The sequence below is a fragment of the Cydia amplana genome, chromosome 15, assembly GCF_948474715.1.
Source record: "Cydia amplana chromosome 15, ilCydAmpl1.1, whole genome shotgun sequence".
Taxonomy (NCBI): Eukaryota; Metazoa; Arthropoda; class Insecta; order Lepidoptera; family Tortricidae; genus Cydia; species Cydia amplana.
The window spans coordinates 11,348,644-11,371,680 of record NC_086083.1 but is presented as its reverse complement, the minus strand read 5'-3'; the positions used below and the strand labels follow the sequence as shown (position 1 = coordinate 11,371,680).

Here is a 23,037-nt window from a genome sequence, read left to right as displayed (position 1 = left end):
TGCAAATTTTGAGTTGTTTTCTAATGTTTGCTGGTAGAATTGACTTTTAAATTATCATTTTGGATGATAAATATTTAATAACATTCATTTGATTTGGCTTGATTTTGTTTGATATTTTACATTTAATATTTGCTTCGGGTTGGTGAGGTAAAAATGTTTGTGTTTCACTCGGGGGCAAATTTTGTTTAACCCTCGTGCTTTGAAACCCTCGCAACGCTCAATATTCCATTTTTCGAACCACTCGCTATGCTCGTGGTTCAATTTTGGAATCTTTCGCTTGCTCGGGTATTATTAATATTAGCACGAGCGGTTAAACAACAACTTTGCTCCCTTGTAAAATAAATAACTATATTCTTTCGCCGCGCGGGATGTTTTTTATTCGAAAGATTTAATGGTTTTTAAAATATAAAATTACGTTTAAGTGGTTTTAAAAATAATTGACCACAAGAACGTACTTATAAGTCTTATAACTATACGTTTGTACAGTCACCTGCAACAATTATGTTATTCGAAGGCTGCAAAAATATTTGCCACGCTTTTATGGCTCTACAAATAGCATCGTGCCAGATATTTTTGCGGCCTTCGTTGTGTAGTATATTATTGCAACTGACTGTACCTACATGATTATATAGTTTATACGAGTAAGACTGAGGTCACCTTAATTACGATAAACTACTAAGCTAATTGTTATTCGTTACACATTACAATTTATATTAATTACGGCTAATGAAACAGAATTGTATAGGAATCGTAATTCTCTAGATGCCTTATTATAATAAGTCTAGTAAATAAAGGGTGCACGGACCGGGTGAACAATAACCGAACAAATGTGAGTCGGACTCGCCCACCGAGGGTTCCGTACAAATTTAATTTTTAGTACCTATTCGTTGTTATAGCGGCAACAGAAATACATCATCTGTGAAAATTTCAACTGTCTAGATATCACAGTTTATGAGACACAGCCTGGTGACAGACAGACAGACGGACAGTGGAGTCTTAGTAATAGGGTAACGTTTTTATTTTTACCCCTAAAAATAGTAGGTATGAGCAACGCTAACTGCAGCGGACGCGCGTGCACGGCACGGAGCGGGTGCACGTGACAGATTTTACCCTCGATGGGATCCGTGAGCGTGCACCCACTCCGTGCTGTGCAAAACATCGGAGGCACTTAGGGGTTATTCATAAATTACGTCATTTCAAATTGGGGAGGAGGGGTCTGGACACCGGATGATGGTAGCATGACGTAGGAGGAAACGGGGTCATATTTTGGATGATTTTATGGGGGGGGGCTCAAAAATCGTCGAAAATAAATGACATAATTTATGAACAGCTCCTTAGGTAAGCTCATGTTGAAAGTTTCTGTCGTCTCGAGAATATCGTGACTTAGAAAAAAAGAGTTAGTAAAAATGAAAGGTCACTGACGAGATTCCAGTCTGTATCAACGTCTGGTCCCACTTGGACGTGCTGGTGGAGGCCACGGCCAGCTTGGCGAGCCTCCTGAACCTGGAGAGGCCATCTTCTGGTGGCTTGTCACCCTCATCTTCTAGAGCGACTGGAGCCACTTGGAAGTCCTTCATAAGACGACGCTCCCAGACCTTCATGCGTTTACCGAGGACCGCTGCAGAAGAGGATGGATATTAGAGGATGAAGATAAAATAAATAAATATTATAGGACATTATTACACAAACTGACTAAGCCCCACGGTAAGCTCAAGAAAGCTTGTATTGTGGGTACTCAGACAACGATATATATAATATACAAATACTTAAATACATAGAAAACAACCATGACTCAGGAACAAATATCTGTGCTCATCACACAAATAAATGCCCTTACTGGGATTCGAACCCAGGACCGCGGCTTCACAGGCAGGGTCACTACCCACTAGGCCAGACCGGTCGTCAAACATTGATCTTGGATGATGAAGATGGAGAATTAAATTTGTTTTTCTTTTTTCATTTATTTTTCAAAGGCTTCATATAAGTAGGTACATAATCAATTTTTTAATTGCTTAACAAATTCAGTGCCGAAAACCCGACTATCGGGTATTTTATGATTTCGTTCCCAGGCCGGACGACCCGATAGTCGGGATCGTGTACTACCTACACCTTTTTATGAAGACATTTTTGTGGCCTGGCGCGGATGTCTTGTTTGGCTGGGTGGCAATGAAAGTGTTAAAATGCAGTTCGTGGGCGAGACAGCGCTAATTTTTTTACAATTTTATGCACTTAAGTTGCTATAATTATATATGCTATGAAACTAGGTATTTAAAATACGTATCATCGTATGTCCTCTACAATAAAAACAAATCCGAGGATCCGTCCAGGCTCTATGCATAATGTACCGAAGAATGGGCATACAAGACCAGAAGATTCATATATATAGGCGAAAAACATTAACCTCTTATCTGCGATAAACCAGTAAAAATTAAGTAGCGGCCCCCCTTACAACAGCCAATTTAATCTAAGTGTTATCATGGCATGTAATGCACTCTGCTCGTCTAAAATATCACGCTTTACTTACTCTTTTCTTTGCGGTCGGTGAAAGACACATCCATTCCGTTCTTCTCAAAGACTTCAAGCAGCTCATACCGAAGAGCTGACACGTCACCCTTTAAGTAAAATTAAATAAATTTTCTTTAATTGTCTACTACTATGTAAAATGTACTTATTCTCCCTCTTACAATACAATACAATACAAATCCTCTTTATTGCACAAACTCAATAAAACATTTACAGAGACACACATAAATTATATAAAGACAGGGGTAACAACAGGCGGGCTTATCGCTTAGAGCCTCTTCTGTGGTATTCAGGAAAGTATTTCAATAGCTGTTTAACTAAAGCTGACATTACTTAAGTTTGTTTGTTTGTGAGTTTGTTCGCATATGTGATGTCAATTATTATACCTTTTTTTTTAAAGACATTTACCTGCTATAGATAACTAAGATACACGTGGCGCCAGACTAAAGCTCGCAGCACGGCGGCGTAGCCGCGTTATACTAATGGTTACATTCTGCTCGTCAACGTCGTCCTCCGTGACCAATCGTCCATATTGCGTCTGGCCGACACGTTGCGCTGCGCCACACTAAAACATGTATCACGGCGGTGAAGTCGCGTTATATAAATAGTTACCTTCAGTTCGTTGACATCGTCCTCGGTGACTGGCTCGTCGTCCATCTTGCGGTGCATGGCGGACACATAGTAATGCTCGCATCACGGCGGTGTAGCCGCGTTATACAAATGGTTACCTTTAGCTCGTTGACGTCGTCCTCGGTAACCGGCTCCTCGTCCATCTTGCGGTGCATGGCGGGCACGTAGCCACACTAACGCTCGCTCACGGCAGTGTAGCCGCGTTATACAAATGGTTACCTTCAGCTCATTGACGTCGTTCTCGGTAACCGGCTCGTCGTCCATCTTGCGGTGCTTGGCGGACACGTAGCCACACTAATGCTCGCATCACGGCGGTGTAGCCGCGTTATACAAATGGTTACCTTCAGCTCGTTGACGTCGTCCTCGGTAACCGGCTCGTCGTCCATCTTGCGGTGCATGGCGGACACGTAGCGCCACACTAACGCTCGCATCACGGCTGTGTAGCGGACGTCAAGCTCTTTCTCCACATTTTCCTAGATAAAAATGGATCCGGATAAATTATTTTAGACACACAATTAATTAATGTTCAGCCAAACAATGAACTGTGAAGCCTCCAATACAATAAAATGTATTTGTTATATGTTACGCAAAAATCTTTAACGGTGTCGGATGGTTTGGTACAAGTACAACCAGACATTATTTCGGTTATAAAAAGGACGAAAATAGCATTTGTTTCCACGATGTGACTTAAATACTTAGCAAAAAATAATTTCAATGTATTATTCTGCGTAAACACTCAATATACCCAATAGCGCCAACTTTAATTTTCCCAGACAATAAGTCCCAATAAACTCTTTCATTAGGCTTATTTTAAAAATCTCATGCAGCGTGAATATTACATATATGTACATTGTTTTAGAGACAAGTTTTGATTTCGTATTATTATTTCGACCAGAATGAGGACCTCTTCAAACCAGCCAAATTGTATCCACAACTAACGAAAAAAAAAAATCGACAACAAAATGAAAATCAGTTTTCTTATCATGGTTTTCATTTAAAATTAATAAATATTTTGTTACGAACTTCGATACTAACTTGCTGCCGCTCAAAATATGACACAGCAGGATGAAAGATAGAACGTTTATTAATTACATTGTTTGACTTATAGAACAGGGGCCGTTGTCATAAACGTTTTCAGTCCTTTCTCCGAGCCGAAGGGTAATTTACTTTCTGATTAAATCATAAAGATTAAATTTCACGTGACATATACGACACCGCCTTCAGAGATTGTGTTTTTTACCTTATTACGGTAAAGCCTAAAAAAAGCCTACTCTTATACATGTAAATACTTATGTGTATGTATAGGTAACATATATATATATATGTACAGCCACACGCTAAGGCCGAGTACCTGGATTACTCAATGGACTGAACCGTTATGGAATTAACTAGTACTCAGGCGTTGCATGTGCCTGCACAGACTGCATAAAATAAGGTGGGAGGCGATAGCAAGGGATCCTATTGGCCTAAGTCCCTACTTCCCTAGCCCTAACTTATTCTATGACAAGGATGTCTGTACCGGGAGACCTATCGGTAACAGACGGATTCCCTACGGGGGGGGGATCAAGGTGGTTTGGATGGATACTTGCTGCCGATCGCCCAGGCTCAAGCGACCGATTAAGGCTGAAGGAGTCTTATGCCACAGCAAGGGTTCCTGTAAAAAGGTGGTGGATGGGAGCCTCTACTCTCAGAGTGTCGCCCTGAGCAAGCAGAGGTTTTTGGGTATAGAGGTAGTGAAACACCAACGGACAATTGGTATCTGATTTATTTACAATTTGCATTTCTTTATATACACAACTTTACCTATAGCACACATACGTAAATCTTATTTGTATTACATCCGTGTAAAGTGCAACTAAGACAATATGTTTCTGCTGGTTTATGCCCTAGATTGATCTGCGTGGATCAGAGGGCCTACCGCGAACCACGTTCGACGTGTTGCCTCTCTGTCCCACTTGTGAATTCGTACGTAAGTGTGACAGGGAGGCAACACGTCGAACGTGGTTCGCGGTAGGCCCTCAGCGCGATGCGCTGACGCAATCTGTTGCTTAAACAATATATATATATACTTATGTAAAGTGAAATTAAATTAAATTAAAGACCTACATTATTTGATACGGTTAGGTACAACGAAATGAACAAACATCTACCTATAGTAACACTCACACAGTAATTAGACCAGTGGCAATTAGGTTTTCAGCCATTTCAGTGTTCTCGAAAACTTTATCGATTTATTACACCCATACCTTTTTTAAGGGAGACCTTAGCCTGCAATTGTTACACCTACGTTATTCTCCGCATCTCTTAAATTACTGGATTCATTAATAACGTTAAAAAGAGCGTTTACCGAAAAAACAGTCGAAAATATTTTACACCAAATTTTTTTAGTCGGAAGTTTACCTATCATTAAAAATTCCCTCACCTTTTAATGAAGTAGGTATACTTAAATATAATTCACGTTTTTGGGGCGAAATTTATCCGAGTAACGCAATGGAAATATCTTATAACTTATAACTTTAAACGAGCAATTCTTGTATTTTTATATTTCGAGAATCTCGGAAACGGCTCTAACGATTTTGATGAAATTTGCTATATGATGGTTTTCGGCGGCGAAAAATCTATCTAGGTCTTATCTCTGGGAAAACGCGCATTTTTGAGATTTATATGTTTTCCGAGCAAAGCTCGGTCTCCCAGATATTGTTTATCTATATTTCATAACTAGCGACCCGCCCCGGCTTCGCACGGGTTAACAAACCCGTACATACATACATACATAAACCTTCTTCTTGAATCACTCTATTAACAATAGGTTTTTGGCAAAAATTTAATTTTTGGTAAAAGCTTTCAATTTCAATTCAATTATTTATTTAAATCGAATCCATAATTGATCCATAATTGATCCATAATTGTTAGTACTTACAACAAATCTTAAAATTAATTTATCGCTTTTATCGCTGACTGTACTTTTCTTACGACAGACAACTAATACTCATCGAGACAATTCTAAAAAACCCTAACACAATTATATTGCGTTGTTTCATCACAGAGTTCCTATGGCCACCTCCTGTCTCCATCATCAGATCAGTTCGACAGTACCATATTATTGTATTGTCATCAGAACTACATACAGCTGCCAACTTTCATGACGCTACGATCCTTGGAAGATGGTTAAATTAGTTACCTTAGATTCCATTACATGTTAGTTACATACAGGTCGAGAGTTCCTATGGCCACCTCCTGTCTCCATCATCAGATCAGTTCGACAGTACCATATTATTGTATTGTCATCAGAACTACATACAGCTGCCAATTTTCATGACGCTACGATCCTTGGAAGATGGTTAAATTAGTTACCTTAGATTCCATTACATAAAGTCTATTTTTTTATTCGGTAGACAGAAATGACAGTTAATAGTATGAACATGAAATGTCATTTCATACTATTAACTGTCATTTCAGTCTACCGAATAAAAAAATAGACTTTAGTTAGTTACATACAGGTCGACCTAATAAAAGCTTGTTAAAAACCGCATCCGTTACGTAGTTTTAGAGATCTAAGCATACATACAGACAGACAGCGGGAAGCGACTTTGTTTTTTACTATGTCACAGAATAAATAATAGTACTAACTAGGACTATGTACGGATTAATTATTTTAACTTATAATATGTACTTAGGTACCTTTAACTTTTCTTTCGCCTGTTGATCCTTCTTCCTCAGACCCAGCATTTTAAGCAGCAGCTTGGGGGTGGGGAAGATGTTGAAGGGGGGAGGCAACGTCGCGCTCTGTTCGAAGTAACTCATCCAGAGACGCGTTCGGGCGAACTTCCATTCAACGTCAGAGTGTTCCTGGGAAAGGTTTATCATATTAGTTTCTAAATTATGCGAGAGATGGCATTGTTTGGATATACAGAAATTGGATACTGCGCTGTGTTAATATACCTAATATTGTTTTCTCGAGATGAGCGAGTAAATCCTACAACTAATTATAATAGGCCCCACAAAAAACGACATCGAAGATGGCTCAAGAGCAACACATTTTAGGACCGTTCAGTATACAGTCCTGCAATAATATGATACTATTCGAAGGCCGCAAAAATATGTGACACGTACTTACGGCTCTACAAATAAGATCGTGTCAGATATTTTTGCGGCCTTCGTTGTATAACATATTAATGCAGGTGACTGTACCTACTTAGAGTCGCTACTCTGCAACAGCTCACTACGAGCTACCCTGTGTTGACTTATTGCTCTGGTGAAACCAGTCAGCAATGGAATCGTCACATCCCGCATCCCTACGTCATTAATAATGTCATTCAATCTTACTGATAGTGTCAGGACCGCAATTATTCTAAGGTGACGGAAAATCCCTTCTAACGTTATTTTACCTGAGTAAAAAGTGTTTAGGTAACTACTGACAAAAGTAAATTCGAATGTTATCACCATAAAGTTCATTTGAAGAAAATCTGTTTATTTACGTGTTTAATTACTTCAGGGATTCCAAGTAATGGCGTCTAGAGAGTTTAACTATAGTGTACAGTATTATTTTACTAAAAACGCGTTATACCTTTATACTTAGTTCCGTGTAGGTACCTACTTACCTAATACCTACTCGTACCTTCTTATAGTTCAGTACTTTTCAACATGAATGTGTTTACCTACATATAGGTATTTAATGAGGTTCTTATATTATTTTTGATTGTAGAAAACCAATTTGAACAAATCATATGTATTAATATTTTTCTATGAACAAAACATAGGGTAAAATACCCTTTTATGGGCACTCAATTCTACCGGCACTTTTGCTAACAATAAATATGTGCACGTCCACGAATGGACTGATGCTTACTAAAAACTACTACTAATTAACCAACAACAATTAACTCACATTTATACGTGACGGGTTTATCGCGAATTTATTTTATTACCTCTATATAGTACCTATATGTTCAAAACGCGAAATATTATATTGCAAAAACAATGATTAAGATTATTATACAGTCAGCAGCAATAGTTTCTAAGCGGGCAAGGTGTTCAAAATGATCTTGACGCGACGTTATTCTACAAAAATAATCTACAATTTCAACATCCCACACTCAAACAATTTCTCTTGTTACATAATCGTTATTTATACTTCGCATCTTGTATCTCAAAGCTTTGCCTTGTCACGTCTTTAAATACTTCCTTGCCGGTTATTCTCTAAAGAATACAACCATTTTCGTTAAAGATGAATAATCTTAACCGCCTCTCCCTATAAAGTTATTATTAAACAATATGATTTTGTTGCCAGCAACTTTAAGCATGTATATTAGTAAAAAGTTTTAATATTGTTTGTAGTTGGTTATACATATTGTAAATTAACAAATGCTTAGAACTTTATTAATGGAATCAGGTAAGTCCCATTAAAATTTACAGATTCGATATAATCCAATAAGTATCTCCTTAAAATTTAATATATAAATTAGTACTTACCTATAAAATAGCTAATAGTGATATATTATGTGCGGGCGACATCACGAGCAAAATTAAACTAAATTAATTTTTCAGACTAATTGAGTTCTCTCAAGATTATTTTTTTAAACCCTTTTTATTCCGCGCGGCAACCCTATCTCCCGTCACAAGTTTCGCGCAGTGATTCATATATTTCGTTCCGTTTACCACATTCACTGCCAACGTTTACGTAGCGCTACGCTCGTAGCCAATCCCAGCGTTTTTCCGTTTGTAGAGGAGAGCGACCACGAACAGAGAATCCTCCGAGGCACTCAATGTGTTAATTACCGATTTTTTCGTGGCATAACATCTTTAAACTACCTACATTAAACTAGCTTGCTTGATTACTGTTTACACTAGCATTAGAATATCAACACATAAAAGAATAAAAGACAGTCCGTATTACTGTTGTCAACAATAGGAATGCTTACCCTATATGCTTAAGTCGTCTTTAATAATACCTAATTCACAAAACGTTTCGCTTCTAACTGCGAACCAGTACAACTTGAGCCCTATGCCCTAAGAAACAGGAAATCGCAGTGTTACCGGACAAGGCTCGAACCGGTTTTTTCTTCATACAAGAAATACCGGTATCATTACGTTCTTTTTCGTTTGGTTTATTATTCCATTTTTAATTGGACAATCTAATAATAAGAAGTTGTTACCTAAATACATGATTCAGTCCTACGTAAAGAGCATAAAATAATTAATAATATTGGACTATTTTGAGTTTTACAAAAAAACCGGTTCCGAGACCTGTTACCCGGTGAGTTAGCTGCGTATACCCACACTTTGTTAAGTAATAGCAATTCTGTTCTGTTGCCAAAATGGAATTTTATCTTTTGGCATTGTATTTACTCCGTTTCATAAGTTACTAACGCATTCGCCAAAAAAGCAACTAGGCATGTACTGGAAACTACTGGAATAACGATATTTCCTAATGTAAGAAATGTTACATTCTTCATCTATTATCTCCTTTCCTTGGTCTTACTTACACAGCAAATGCTCGTTTAGAATTTCTTGTATTTATGACAGCAGAAAACGTCATCGCTCCTAGCCATTCACATATATCTAAAGACAGGCCCAACTTTTCTCTTTGGACGGGCCTTACGGGCAATAACAATGGGGCTAGAGTACAGCGGTGTCACGCACACGAATTCGGGCCAATCGTGCCGTCTAACGCCACAATGCGATTGGTTAATGAGTTCGCATCACGCGCGCGATTGGTCGCAACTAGTTGCGTTGGACTGCACGATTGGCTCGAATTCGTGAGTGACACCACTGAACTAGTACCATTCTTAGTGCCCGTAAGGCCCGTCTTTAGATATATGTCAATGCTCCTAGTGCACTATGATATAGGTCTCCGTCCGCGCAGCTGAAAGCAATCCCATTAAGGAAACTGCACGGAATGTATAACGTTTGTTCTGATTAAACCGAATTGAATTACTTACAGTAGCTAAATATCCTGAATGAAAAGGAGTAAACTAATATTTCTTCTTCTTCTTCTTCTTCTTGTTAGGGGCTATATAAGGCTCCAAAGCCTATGTATCACTGCGACCATCGCTGATCTATTGTGATCGCCACCTACTACAACTCTCGATCCAAACCTGCAACTTCAAACAGCTGCAGGATCTTTTTGAACTCGAGAGACTTTACCTCCTCCGGGCGCAATATGAGCCCGCCCAGGATTAAGTCACGAGTACGCATTAGGCAAGGGCACTCTGTGAGGATGTGCAAGGGCGTCTCCTCTGCCTCCATACAGAGTCTGCACCGCCCCATGTCACGTTTCCCCATGGTGTGCATGTGCTTATTTAGGCAACAGTGCCCAGTAAGCACCCTTACCAAGTTGCGCAGTTGGTTCCTAGACAGCGCTAAGGCGTTCGAGGACGCCTTTTTGCTGAAGGCCTTGATAAGCGCTTTGGAATGGTTCAAACCTGTTGTTTCCCTCCAGAGTTGAATTGTTGTGTATTGACAGTAGGTCCTTAGGGTGAGCCGCGTTAGGCTTTTGGGGATACCACAAAACGGCTCAGGACTGTAGTTTTTCCCTTTAGCCCCTGCTCGCGCGAGTTCGTCGGCCTTTTCGTTTCCTACGATACCCGCATGCCCTGGGACCCAACGTAGAACAACTTTGTTCCTGGCTCCAAGGTTGTTCAATAGTTGCCTGCAGTTCTCAACCAGCCTCGATGTGGTGACATCAGAGGTTACGGCTAAGAGTGCCGCCTGGCTATCCGAATGGATATAGATTGTGTGATTATCGTAGTTGCTTTTCAGATTGATTGACGCACATTCTAGAATGGCGTATACCTCTGCCTGGAATATAGAGCAAAACCGTCCTAGGTTTAAGCTGATGCTTTCCCTAGGCGCTTCACCGTATACTCCGCAGCCTACTTCAGATCCGGATTTGGAGCCATCAGTGTACCACCTCAGGCTTCCTTCTTTCCACTTAATTTGACTGTTTGACCAGTCCTCCCTTTTGGGGACTTCCACTGAGTAAAGTTTGAGTGGACAAAATTTGGGTGCCATAGTGTCGGATGGCATCCCAAGAACAGGAATATCGTACACTGATTCCTTAAACAGTCAGAGTTTTCGATAACCAATTACCTCTCCTCGCGCCCGCTATTCTAAGCATACTAGATTTCGCCTCCAACTCCAGATGCAGGTGAAGGGGCGGTAGATTTAGTATGGCCTCTTGGGCTGCCGTCGGGGAGGATGACATGGCTCCAGTGACGATGACACAGGCAGTTCTTTGCAGGCTGCCAAGCTTCGTCACTGTTACCTTCTGCGTCGTTTTCCTGTACCATGCTACAGAGGCGTAAGACACTATCGGCCTCACTATAGATGTGTACAGCCATAAGGCAATTTTGGATTTTAGACCCCATCGGTTGCCTGCTAAACGACAGCATATTGCCAAGGCTGATCTAGCCTTTTGTATAGTTCCGTCCACATGCTTGTTCCAGGTCAGTTTCTGGTCCAGTGTTACCCCCAGATATTTGACCTCTGTTGAGAACGGAATACTTTTACCATTCATGACAAGCGGTTTGAGTTTGCTAATATTTACGGACACATAATTTATGAGTTTAATAACAGGCCAGTTTAATAATAATAACTTGCACTGACATCGATACTAGAACAGACAGCGATATTAAAATGCATGATGAAAATACTTTTTACACCTTGTCGAAGAAGATCTTATTTCATGCAGGACGACAAAGGCCTATATTGTTATTGTTCCCGCGGGAGTTATGGATTGTGAAAATAGAGTTATAGCTTTTTTTTTAACTGTCACCAATTCATATGAACCAAATGGTATAAATGCGTTTTTATTTGAAAATACTGACATTTATAAATAAATTACTTATTAGTCAATGTTTAAAAATATTATTTTTTGATTAGAATTTTATTTTTTAACCGACTTCCAAATCTAAAAGGAGGAGGTTATCAATTCGGTTGTATGTTTTTTTTTATTTTTTTTATTTTTTTTTTATGTTTGTTACTCCATATCTCCGTCATTACTGGACCGGTTTTGAAAATTATTTTTTTGATTGTATGTATATGCATACAGATTGGTCCCGTTTTTGTCAAAACCCAGTTCTGATGATGGGATCCATGAGGAATCGAGGGAACTCCTCAAATCTTAAAGGCACACATATAGTGATTTTTGCATTTTTATCAACAAATCAAGCATATACATTCAAAAAAGTGACATTTGATGAAGTGGAACTGCTGATGATGATCAGAACGGAACTCTTCAACGATGCATAGCACTCGTCTGACGATTTGTCCTCTTCGTTATGTTTGTTAAGCAAGTTAAGTTTTTAAGCTACATTTTTGTCAAGCTCGAGTGCTGATAATGGGATCCATGAGGAATCGAGGGAACTCCTCAAATCTTAAAGGCATGCGTATAGAGATTTTTGTATTTTCATCAACAAATCAAGCATATACATAAAAAAAGTGACATTTGATGAAGTGGAACTGCTGATGATAATCAGAACAGAACTCTTCAACGACCCATAGTTCACGTTTGGCGATTTATCCTCTTCGTTATGTTTGTTAAGCAAGTTAAGTTTTTAAGCCACAATTTTGTCAAGCTCGAGTTCTGATGATGGGATCCACGAGGAATCGAGGGAACTCCTCCAATCTTAAAGGCATGCGTATAGAGATTTTTGTATTTTCATCAGAAAATCGAGCATTTTCATTAAAAACTGTCGCATTTGATGAAGTGGAACTGCTGATGATGATCATAACGGAACTCTTCAACGACGCATAGCTCGCATTTGGCGATTTGTCCTTTTCGTTATGTTTGTTAAGCAAGTTAGGTTTTTAGGCACATTTATGTCAATCTCAAGTCCTGAACATGGTATCCATGAGGAATCGAGGGAACTTCTCAAATCTTAAAGGCATCCGTATAGAATGTTATATATTTTCATCAGAAAATCAAGCATTTACATTAAAAACTGTGGCATTTGATGAAGTGGAACTGCTGATGATGATCAGAACAGAACTCCTCAACGACGCATAGTACACGTTTTGTGATTTTCAATTTCGATTTTGACTTGGATTGGGCCCCGGACTCCGGACTCGGACCCGTACTCGGACTCGGACCCAGACCCGGACCTTGACCCGGAAAACCACTATGATACCTAAACTAAATCAACCACTATGATTACCATAAAATGTATACATATTACCAAATAAAGTATAAGCACCGTTAAGTGGGTTAGGCTAGTAGTTAGAGAAGTCGGTTTTTTTCTATTAAAGATTATTTATTCTACAAAATATGAGAGTACTTTACTTACCCTATGACGTTTTACCTTGCATTAAATATTACCCCTCATCTGCCTTCACTTCCCCACGTCGACTTTAATATTAATTTGTTAGGTTTTAAACTGATTATGATAATGTCAAGTGGCAATCCTGCAGTCATCTCTGCCTACAGTCTGCAGCAATAGTTGCTAAGCGGACGAGGTGTTCAAAATGATCTTGACGCGACTTTATTGTAAAGAGAATAAGAGTGCGTCAAGGTAATTTTGAACACCTCGCCCGCTTAGCAACTTCTGCTGCTGGCTGTACCAAGAAACAGATTTTTAAATTTAATTTGATGTCACTTACGTCAATCATAGCATAAGAGTTGGACATCATAGCGATGAGCAGGTTCAGCAGCACGATGACGTTGATGACGGAATAGGAGCCGAACATCAGCAGCCCCCAGAAGCGGGTGTAACTCTTGATGCCGGCCAGCTCGAAGTTCTCCAAGCCCACCATGCCGAATGACGCCCAGAAGAGGGACTGAGAGGCTTCGAATACGCTGGAGGTACAAAAAAAACACTTAGTGCCACTAGCGTCTTTTGGGGGCCCAGGGCCTCCGTCCTCAGGGGGGCCCCAAGGACAGACAGTAACAGTATATTTGATTGCCCATAATAAATAGAAGATCATAGTAGAAAAATGTTAGTTTTCTTTACTTTCCAAAACGGCCCCAAATTCTTATGTGCCAGAGGCCCCAGCATAGTTTAAGACGGCCCTGCTTTTCAGCTTTGGCGTCTAGTCAGCGCTATGGAAAATGGCAGAGTCCCAAACACAGTGCTTAAATGCATTCCCACTCCGTCAAAACAAAGGGTATAATACTCCGTCAAAATCTAACTTTAAAATGCGGTACAGCTTCTATAAACGCTACATTTTGATGTGATTTAAGTTATACGGTAACCTTTTTCACACTTTATCACTGCAAATCTGTGCACAGCTTGATTTAATTCCAATAAACTAAGTGTTTCAATCAAATGAGATCATAACGAAACAGTATTTAATACCTAATTAATTTATTCAGTAGTTTAACTAATACCTACTGTATAATAATTAATAAGAATATAGTTCAAATAACTCAATACCTTAAATTAAAAATATAGCAAAATAATAATAATAACAAGTAAATAAAGAGAATAATAGTTAATAAATAAATGCACGCATATAAATATGTAGAAATCACGTACTGATTCGCGGATTTTAAAAAAAATTAAGTAGGTATGTAAAACAAGCAATTGGCACAATTAGTAGTAATGATAGTCCATAGTAGCTCTCAAAGTCATGCAATCCACCTCATCGATCTTCAAAGTATTCACCTTGACGTTGATATCTTCTTCCAATTGGATTTGTGTCTGCAGCAAATATCGCAGAGAGGCCGTGGCCTCCTGCAGCGTCTGCTGAAGCTGCTCCACGCTGTGCCGGAGGCTCTCACACTCGTAGAACAGGGACTGCCCTGGAGAATCTTTCACCAACTCAGCGCCTACTCTCTGAGACCTCCTACCAAGTCGCGTGTGCGCCAAACCTATGTACCCCTCCTTTTCAGCCAGAGCCTTTTGTAACTCTAAAATGTTATTCTGCATTTCACAAATCTTCTTCGTCGTCTCATGATGCATCTCCTCCAGCCTCCCTTTTGCAATATGAGTCTCTCTAATACGCTCATTGAATTCGTGGTTGCATTTTTTATAGGCTGTCCATAAATCATCAATAACTTGTTTGAGCAAAGTATCAATGAATACGCGTATCGGGCGAGCGGAAGACACTTCTCGTGCTGCCTGTTGTATATTCTTCGCGGAGTACGAGTTGTACTCTTCAGCTGAAATATCAGCAGGATCTAGATTTGCATAGCCTTCGTAAATGGACAGGCATAAATTAGTCGGTTTTAACGTGAGTGACCCTTTATCGGAATCGATGGCAGCTTGCTTGTACTGCAAATCGCGGTCAACTAGGTACCGAACGGAACGTAATCGTCGCATCTGTTCGTTCAACTGCTCTAGAGCTCGTTTCAAAAGACTCTGGCCCCCGAGGATAGTTGTTATTTCATTTTGCAGCGCATCTTCGACATTATCGACAGCCAAATCGATTCCTAACCGGCCGTCTCTCAACATGAGGCATTTTCTACAGATCGTAAGAGCATTCGTTTGCAGTGAAGCTAAGCAGTCTTGCAGCCGGGTCTTATACATGCTTAACGCTTCTAGCTCATTGCAAATCTCTTTTCTTTGTACCTTCAACTCTCCTTTATTGAACTCAACATCACCGATTCGTTCGTCTATGCGTCGGTCCGTTGTTTCTTTTAACAGTTGCGCGCTTTCTTTTGTTTGGTCGCGGACTCTCTCGCTTTCTTTAATGACCCTGTCGGCGAGTTGGGCCTGGTCTTCGGCGTTTCTGTTTCTTGCGTCGTTGTTGAGTTTCCACTCTGCGAGAGTGAACTTAGCGGACCTGGGGGGTACGCAGACGATCGCTTGCTCCGATAGCCGCGTCGTGGCCACCGGCGCACCAATCGCGTGACGCACGCCAAATTGTGAGTCAGTCATTTTGCTAAATAATTGTCAAAATAAATCTTTGTAAGGAAATAGCAAATATGAGATTTTACAAAATTTGACAATAAATCGTTGAATTGTCAAACCTGTGACAGTAAAAAAGTTACTTGAAAAGTGTTTAAAAATATTTCTGGCTATGTATGTAAGTACGAAGGTTACATTTAAATTGCTTTTTAAATAGGGAGTATTACTGCAATGTTTTGCCGCCAGAGCGCAGCACTAGTGACTTAAGTATACCATAGAGTAACTTATACATACTGTACCTTAAACTGTTTTTTGACAAGTTTTCACAGACAATCAAATATGACATTGATACATCAAGGCGGTTTGCTTACAAAGGGCCTACCGGGGAACGCGAAATCGAAATTCAGCTATCTGCCTCTTTATCGCTCGAATACGCAAGAGTGATAGAGAGGTTAGATAACAAAATGTCGACTCTCTCGTTTGCGGTAGACCCTTACATTGTTTACTTGTTGTTGATGTGGCGCCCCCTACGCAGACTTTCGCGTAATATTCCCTATTGTTTTTAGGGTTCCGTACCCAAAGGGTAAAAACGGGACCCTATTACTAAGACTCCGCTGTCCGTCCGTCTGTCACCAGGCTGTATCTCACGAACCGTGATAGCTAATAGACAGTTGAAATTTTCACAGATGATGTATTTCTGTTGCCGCTATAACAACAAATACTAAAAACAGAATAAAATAAAGATTTAAGTGGGGCTCCCATACAACAAACGTGATTTTTGACCGAAGTTAAGCAACGTCAGGCGGGGTCAGTACTTGGATGGGTGACCGTTTTTTTGCTTGTTTTGCTCTATTTTTTGTTGATGGTGCGGAACCCTCCGTGCGTGAGTCCGACTCGCACTTGGCCGGTTTTTATTTTTGAAGTGAAAACTTCTTTAGCGGCGCTGGGCACTTTTTGAGGTGGGGAAAAAATGATAAACTCGAGACAGCGTAAGGCGATCACGTGACCGTAAGGGGCGTAAGGTGGCCACTCATAATTTAGATGGCATTTAAATCAATAAAGAAAAACTCAATGTTATTTGACATTTATGTTGCGGACTCCTTTTCAAGACTCTTTACCTATGTTCAAATAATTTGACGTTGTCATGGGGGTATGTAACCACTCAGTTGCTTTTGGATTTCAAAAATTGTAGCGTAAATTGCTTCGCGTTTTTAAGCCAATGTCCGCGCGATGCAGTGTTTTATTGAAAAATTAATTAATTGGCGTCTAATGAACCATTTGCTATGATTTTTTTACACAGAATAGTTAATAAAACAAGGAATCTGATTCCGTTGCTTAATGTATGGGTAATTAAAATAAAAATAATTATAAAAAATGCGTAAACTTGACACACTAAAAAAGTCGAAACCTTCAAGCAGAGATGTATTTAAAAAAAAAACTAAAGCGATAACACCTATTTTTTAGTATCGTAAAAAAAAGTAGATTAGTTCTTCTTTTATTTAGTACCAAATACCATATAAGTGTATATTAAAAATCCTTAAATAAACATCATTTCATTTTATGACACGTCACGCAAGAAATACGCAGGACGGATCGAAATGTTTCGTTGATTCATGATGTATTTTTGAATGGTTAAAGAGACTCAAGTACGGAAATATAGTTCTAATAAGAACAAGTAACTAATAATCTTTAATTAGAATAGTCACAGTTTGCAATTATCGCTTTCATTACGATTTTACAAGTAAATAACAAGAAAGTATTACGTACCACCGCAGTTTCGGGTTCTTTTGCCGATCAAAAACAACACAATATCACATTTTCACTATAAATTTTTCACATCATTAATCACAGAATGTTAGAACAAAACCATATTACACAAAAGAAAACTGCTAAATACGGAATTACACTAATTTAAACGTAAATAAACAAAGCCGATATAAAAACACCCGCAACACCTGATCCGACGCCGGTAGGACTGGCCGCCATGTTGAAAAAATGGCCGCCGCTGGTGATTAGGGTCGGGGCACACAGAGTGCGTTAGGCACAGGTAGGTCCAGCATTCGAAAAAGTATGCAGACATTATTTTCAGTCACCGTCATATTCTTATCTACGTTATTTAAGGTACTTTTCCTTCATGTGACATAGTCTGGGGACACCCTGTATATGACCATGCACTAATAAAAGATATACCAATAACCATGTGCAAATAATGTCAGGTTTCCCCAAAACACAATCTTAGTAGTTGAAACATTAGTAGGAACACATAACAAGAATGTACCACACGGGCACGCAAAGCGTCTAGTGTGCCTCATGCCTTACGACGTCCGAGCGAGACGTTCGCTAAATTGCTTTTGGTAGCTAGAGTTACCAGCCGCCCGGCACATACTTACAATTGTTTCTTTCGCTAATCCTGTATAACATATCACAGGTTTAAATGATTTTATGATTATAAATGAAACTTTATATTTAGACTATTTAAATAACAATATTTTATTTGAAAAATATGACTTATTCTTCAAAGTCTTATCTTATTTCAATCGCAAGTAACCGAAAAAAATCACCGTTTAACTACTTTGAAGTGAGATAGTAATTCATAATTCTACATTAGAACTGAAATATACATTCTATCTGTTAGTTAGATAAATACATAATCGTTTGGTATAAAATTTAGATAGTAAAAGAGTAATTAAAAATACTTACGGCTTTTTTAAAACACCGACCACTTTTCCGCAACTTCACTTTCGCACAACTTTGAAACCGACAGCTGTTTAAAATATTTTTATTTTATCATGTTGGCTAATTTTTTTTTTCTGTATTGCCATGTTATTTGTCTATGCTCGGAACATAGTTTAAACCGCTTCCAAGCCGCCACTCACAGATAAAAAATCAAAAATCGTACAATGGTCGTCTGGTAGCTCTGGCTACCAGAAGCAATTTGTAGGCGTTCAAAGTTGGTAGCTCTAGTTACCAGAAGCAACTGAGTGGGTAAATAAACATGTCAATGAAAAAGTGTGATCTTATTTGAGAATGATAATAATATATAATAAATTAATAGAATACCTCCGCTAAACGTATGTATCGTGTTACCGGGCGTCGGTAACATAGTGAGGTGAGTTTCCACTTCTATCTGCACTCCCGGAGTGCAACCGTTGTTGCTTTTTTTTTTTGCTTTTTTTATACATATTATAAATTATAACGAACAGCCATTTAATTGCTCGATAGATAAGTATAATTGGTCGAGCGAGTATGAAGTCCGACCGAAGCGTCTCCGTTTCAACACTTTCAACTTGAGCAAAAATCTTTCGTATGTCTGATACTTATTCTTCTCTAGAATTCGCATTTCTCAAGCGATCCTAGTTAATTTTGTGATAATAAATGGAATGAATCATTTTGGTTTTTTTTTAATGCGTTGTTATGAAGTAGCCTTAGGTGCTAGTTCGATCTATTTGTTCATAAACATAAATGTACCTACATTTTTGAAGTACCTAAATTGTTTTGATCACGAGTAATATGTATATATATATATAGGTGTAGACATTATTTACATTTCTAAACTTATTTAACTAATAACCTGTTTTTCTCCTAGGTTTTCGCTTGTTCTTTCTCTTTATACATTCCATTCCATGAAAGTACGGAACCATTTACTAACACGCACTAGGTTGCGCCCGGTTTTATTGAAAAGGGAGGGGGACTCTTATTTTCTACATGCTGCACGCACAGCAACCAGCAACGCCTTAATTGTTCCCATGGAGATAGACAGTTAAGTCGATTACTAAACTTAGTTTCTGGCAAATGCCTCCGTGGCGATAGCCAAAAAAACTTCATTCGCGTTACGTTTTAAGAGCCACACATTTATTCTTATTCTTACTAATTATATGATAGGCAGGTGCACACGTTCGTGGTAAAGTTTAGTGTTATTCGTGATTAAGATTACCTATTTGTATAGAATTCAACTATGGGCGACACCAAATTTGGAATTCGTCACGTTATCGGCGCCCCAGTGGCAACGACAATGCTATCGCAGCAGGAACTGGTGTGCAAACCCCCCAGAATAGCCAAGTTCACCCTCGCCGAATGGAAACTGAACAACGACACGAAAAGCAGGATCACCACGGACCAGCAACAACTAGCCGACAAGGTCCTTGGAGAATGTCAGAGAGTCCGGGAAGAAACAGAAGACAGAAGCAAAATATTAAAAGCTACTTCCGAAAGGCGCATTGAGGAACGCATATCAGACGTTGAATTTAATAAGAAGGAGTTATATCTACAGAGAAAAGAAATCTGCAGCGAACTTGAAGCTATGAGTGTGTATAAAACTAGGCTGCAAGATTGTCTGGCCTCTTTAGAACAAAATGCTTTAAATATATGTAGAAAATGTCTCATGCTGAGAGACAGCAGGCTAGGAATCGATCTAGTGGTCGACAATGTAGAAGCTGCTTTACAAGAAGAAATATCAACCATTCTTGGCGCCAAAAGCCTGTTGAAGAGAGCTCTTGAGCAGTTGAATGAACAAATGAGACGCCTACGTTCCTCGCGATACCAGCTCGATCGTGATTTGCAATACAAACAAGCTGCTATTGATGCCGATAAAGGTTCGCTTACATTCAAACACACGGACATATGTTTATCTATTTACGAAGGTTACGCAAATATGGACCCAGCAGACATATCAACCGAAGAATACAACTTTTATTCCGCTAAAAATGTACAACAAGCAGCGAAAGAAGTGAGTTCTGCCCGCCCGATACGAGTTTTTATTGACACATTATTGAAGCAGGTCATCGATGATTTATGGGCGGCTTATAACAAATGCAATCATGCATTTAACGAGCGTATACAAGCGACTAAGCTCGCTAAAGGAAACCTGGAGGATATGCATCGTGAGGTCACGGAAAAGGCTCATGCCATGCAAAAGAATATTGATTTGTTGAAGAAAGCCATAGATGATAAAGAAGGATACATCGGTGTGGCGCATACGAGGCTTGGGAGAAGGGCTGAGCGAGTTGGCGCCGAGTTGGTGAAAGATTCTCCAGGTCAAGCCCTGTACTATGAATGTGAAATGCTTCGCCACAGCACTGAGCAGCTGCAGACGATGCTCCAAGACGCCACGACTGCTCTTCGTTATCTGTATCAGACTCAAATCCAGTTGGAAGCGGATATCAATGTAAAGATGAATACTTTGAAGATCGATGAGGTAGATTGCATGACTCTGAGGGCGACAATGGACTATCATGCATATTGAAGGCATTTTGGACATCGTTCTCGTTTAGAATATGGAAGTAAGTCGTCGTAGTTTTGATTTTATTTGTGACGTCCCACGGCAAAAGGTACCTTATGGCGGCTGGCGCTTACGTCGCATAGCGCCGCAATAATATTGGAGCAGCGTTAATAATAGCGTAAGCGCCAACCGCCATAAGGTACCTTTTGCCGTGGGACGTCACATTTTATTTCATAAGGTGTATTGTATAATGTTGTGTTTCTGTTAACTGACAACAAAAGTGTTTCTATGCCATTAAGTACCAAAACATTTAAGAGCAAAGTCTTGAAAATATATGTAAGTTAATAGTAAGTTATAATAATATGTTGAAAGAGAAGGGATACAATTAAATTAACTAACTTAAGTAAGTAGGTAGGTAATACCTACTAGTCGTATTATTTCCAAGTTACAAAAATAAGACCATACATAATACTTACTATGTAACATCGATTACTTACCTATTGTTTTTATTTAAATGTTAAGATTACATAGTCGATAAAGTGTAAATTTAAGTCCGTTAATCCGTTAATCGTTAATTAATCAAGTTAAATTTTCGAGTAACGGATTAACTTTTAAGTTAACTTTAAAAACCTGTAACGGACTTGTTAACTTCCGTTAACTTTCCTTAAGTCCGTTAATCGTTAATACCTAAGTACCTACTCACACCAAGGCCGCGCGCTGCCGCGCCGCGCCGATCACGTTCCGACTAGTTTGCGTTAGGTTTGTATGCAGTGCAACTTTACATAGCGCGAATCGTCGCGCGCTTGTACTACTGACTAAGAGTCTAATATTGCTTACCCCGTGCGCCGTATTAATTTTGTTATTGCGAGAGTATGACAGAGTCGATCGCGGCAACCTGAGCAGTTGCCATATAAGATACACGGGTGCGAGCGAGACAAATATAACAACTACTATGATTATTTCTACTAGTTTTATTTCCTATTGCGTATATTTACGATTTCGAGTTACGATTAACTTTAACTTCCGTTAAAACTTGAAAAGTAACGTTTTAACGTTTAACGAAGTTAACTTTTTATTTAACGGATTAACGATTAACGAAGTTAACTTTTTGATTAACGGTGCCCAGCTCTGATGAATTTTTCATTGTGCCGATCGGTGTGCCGGGCGGCGCAAGTGGTAATTCGCGCGTCTCGATCAAAATTTATAGAGTTGAAAGAATCTGTTTTGAACAGCGCCGCCAGTTGCGTGCGTCTAGTCCGCGGCCTAAATAAATATAACATGAGTAGGTATGAAGAGTCTAGCAGTAGGTACCTATGATGTGTACGGCAATAGCCAACAATGGAATTAAGAGGCAATGCTTCTGCAAGCATGACGGATCATCAGATATAAGTAATCTGCATTACTTATCAGATAATCGCATGTAAAACAGTACATTACGATACAAGTGTAAGTAGGAATAGGCGAATTACTTTTTCCTACGTGTATTGTACAACGTTTTACAGTACATATGGCCCTTAAAATTTTCGATATACGCGCGTATAGTGCTAGTTACCGCACTAGTGCGGTAAATTAGCACGATATGTACTGTAAATATTTAACTATTAGGCAGCCTTTCCACTGAAGCGGAGATCGAATCGATAATGGGAGTGACATGCGGGAATCAACCAATAGAATTGGTTGTAGGTAATCCAGATCACTTCTCCACTCCGGCTGGATTACAACTAAGTGTAAGGCCTGAGTGGACGCTCGAAGCGGAGCGTTCGGCGGGGCGTGCAGCGTGGCGTCGGGCTCACAAGTAATTTGAGCAGCGTGCACTAAGGCCGCTCCTATACGCTTGCATTTGTTTAACATGCACGCCGCACGCCCGCCCCGCTGCAC

General features: G+C 39.4%; 3 protein-coding genes across 3 annotated transcripts in view; 1 reads left to right on the top strand and 2 right to left on the bottom strand.

Moving 5' to 3' along the window:
* The window catches only part of LOC134654814 (transient-receptor-potential-like protein), a 50,638-nt gene that overhangs the window by 15,094 nt on the left and 12,507 nt on the right, over nt 1-23,037 (bottom strand). Inside the window, exons 13-17 of the mRNA XM_063510285.1 lie at nt 13,753-13,948; nt 6,835-7,002; nt 3,495-3,626; nt 2,525-2,612; nt 1,423-1,618 (exon numbers count right to left, since the gene is read on the bottom strand). Coding sequence (XP_063366355.1) covers nt 1,423-1,618; nt 2,525-2,612; nt 3,495-3,626; nt 6,835-7,002; nt 13,753-13,948 — 780 coding nt within the window. The remainder of the gene's footprint in view (nt 1-1,422; nt 1,619-2,524; nt 2,613-3,494; nt 3,627-6,834; nt 7,003-13,752; nt 13,949-23,037) is intronic.
* Nucleotides 14,651-15,986, bottom strand: LOC134654567 (tektin-1-like). The gene has a single exon (XM_063510033.1). The coding sequence runs from the start codon at nt 15,969-15,971 to the stop codon at nt 14,685-14,687; it is 1,287 nt and encodes a 428-aa protein (XP_063366103.1). The 5' UTR covers nt 15,972-15,986; the 3' UTR covers nt 14,651-14,684.
* LOC134654568 (tektin-1-like) lies at nt 19,847-21,226 on the top strand. The gene has a single exon (XM_063510034.1). It carries the CDS (start codon nt 19,897-19,899, stop codon nt 21,181-21,183), a length of 1,287 nt encoding a protein of 428 aa, XP_063366104.1. The 5' UTR covers nt 19,847-19,896; the 3' UTR covers nt 21,184-21,226.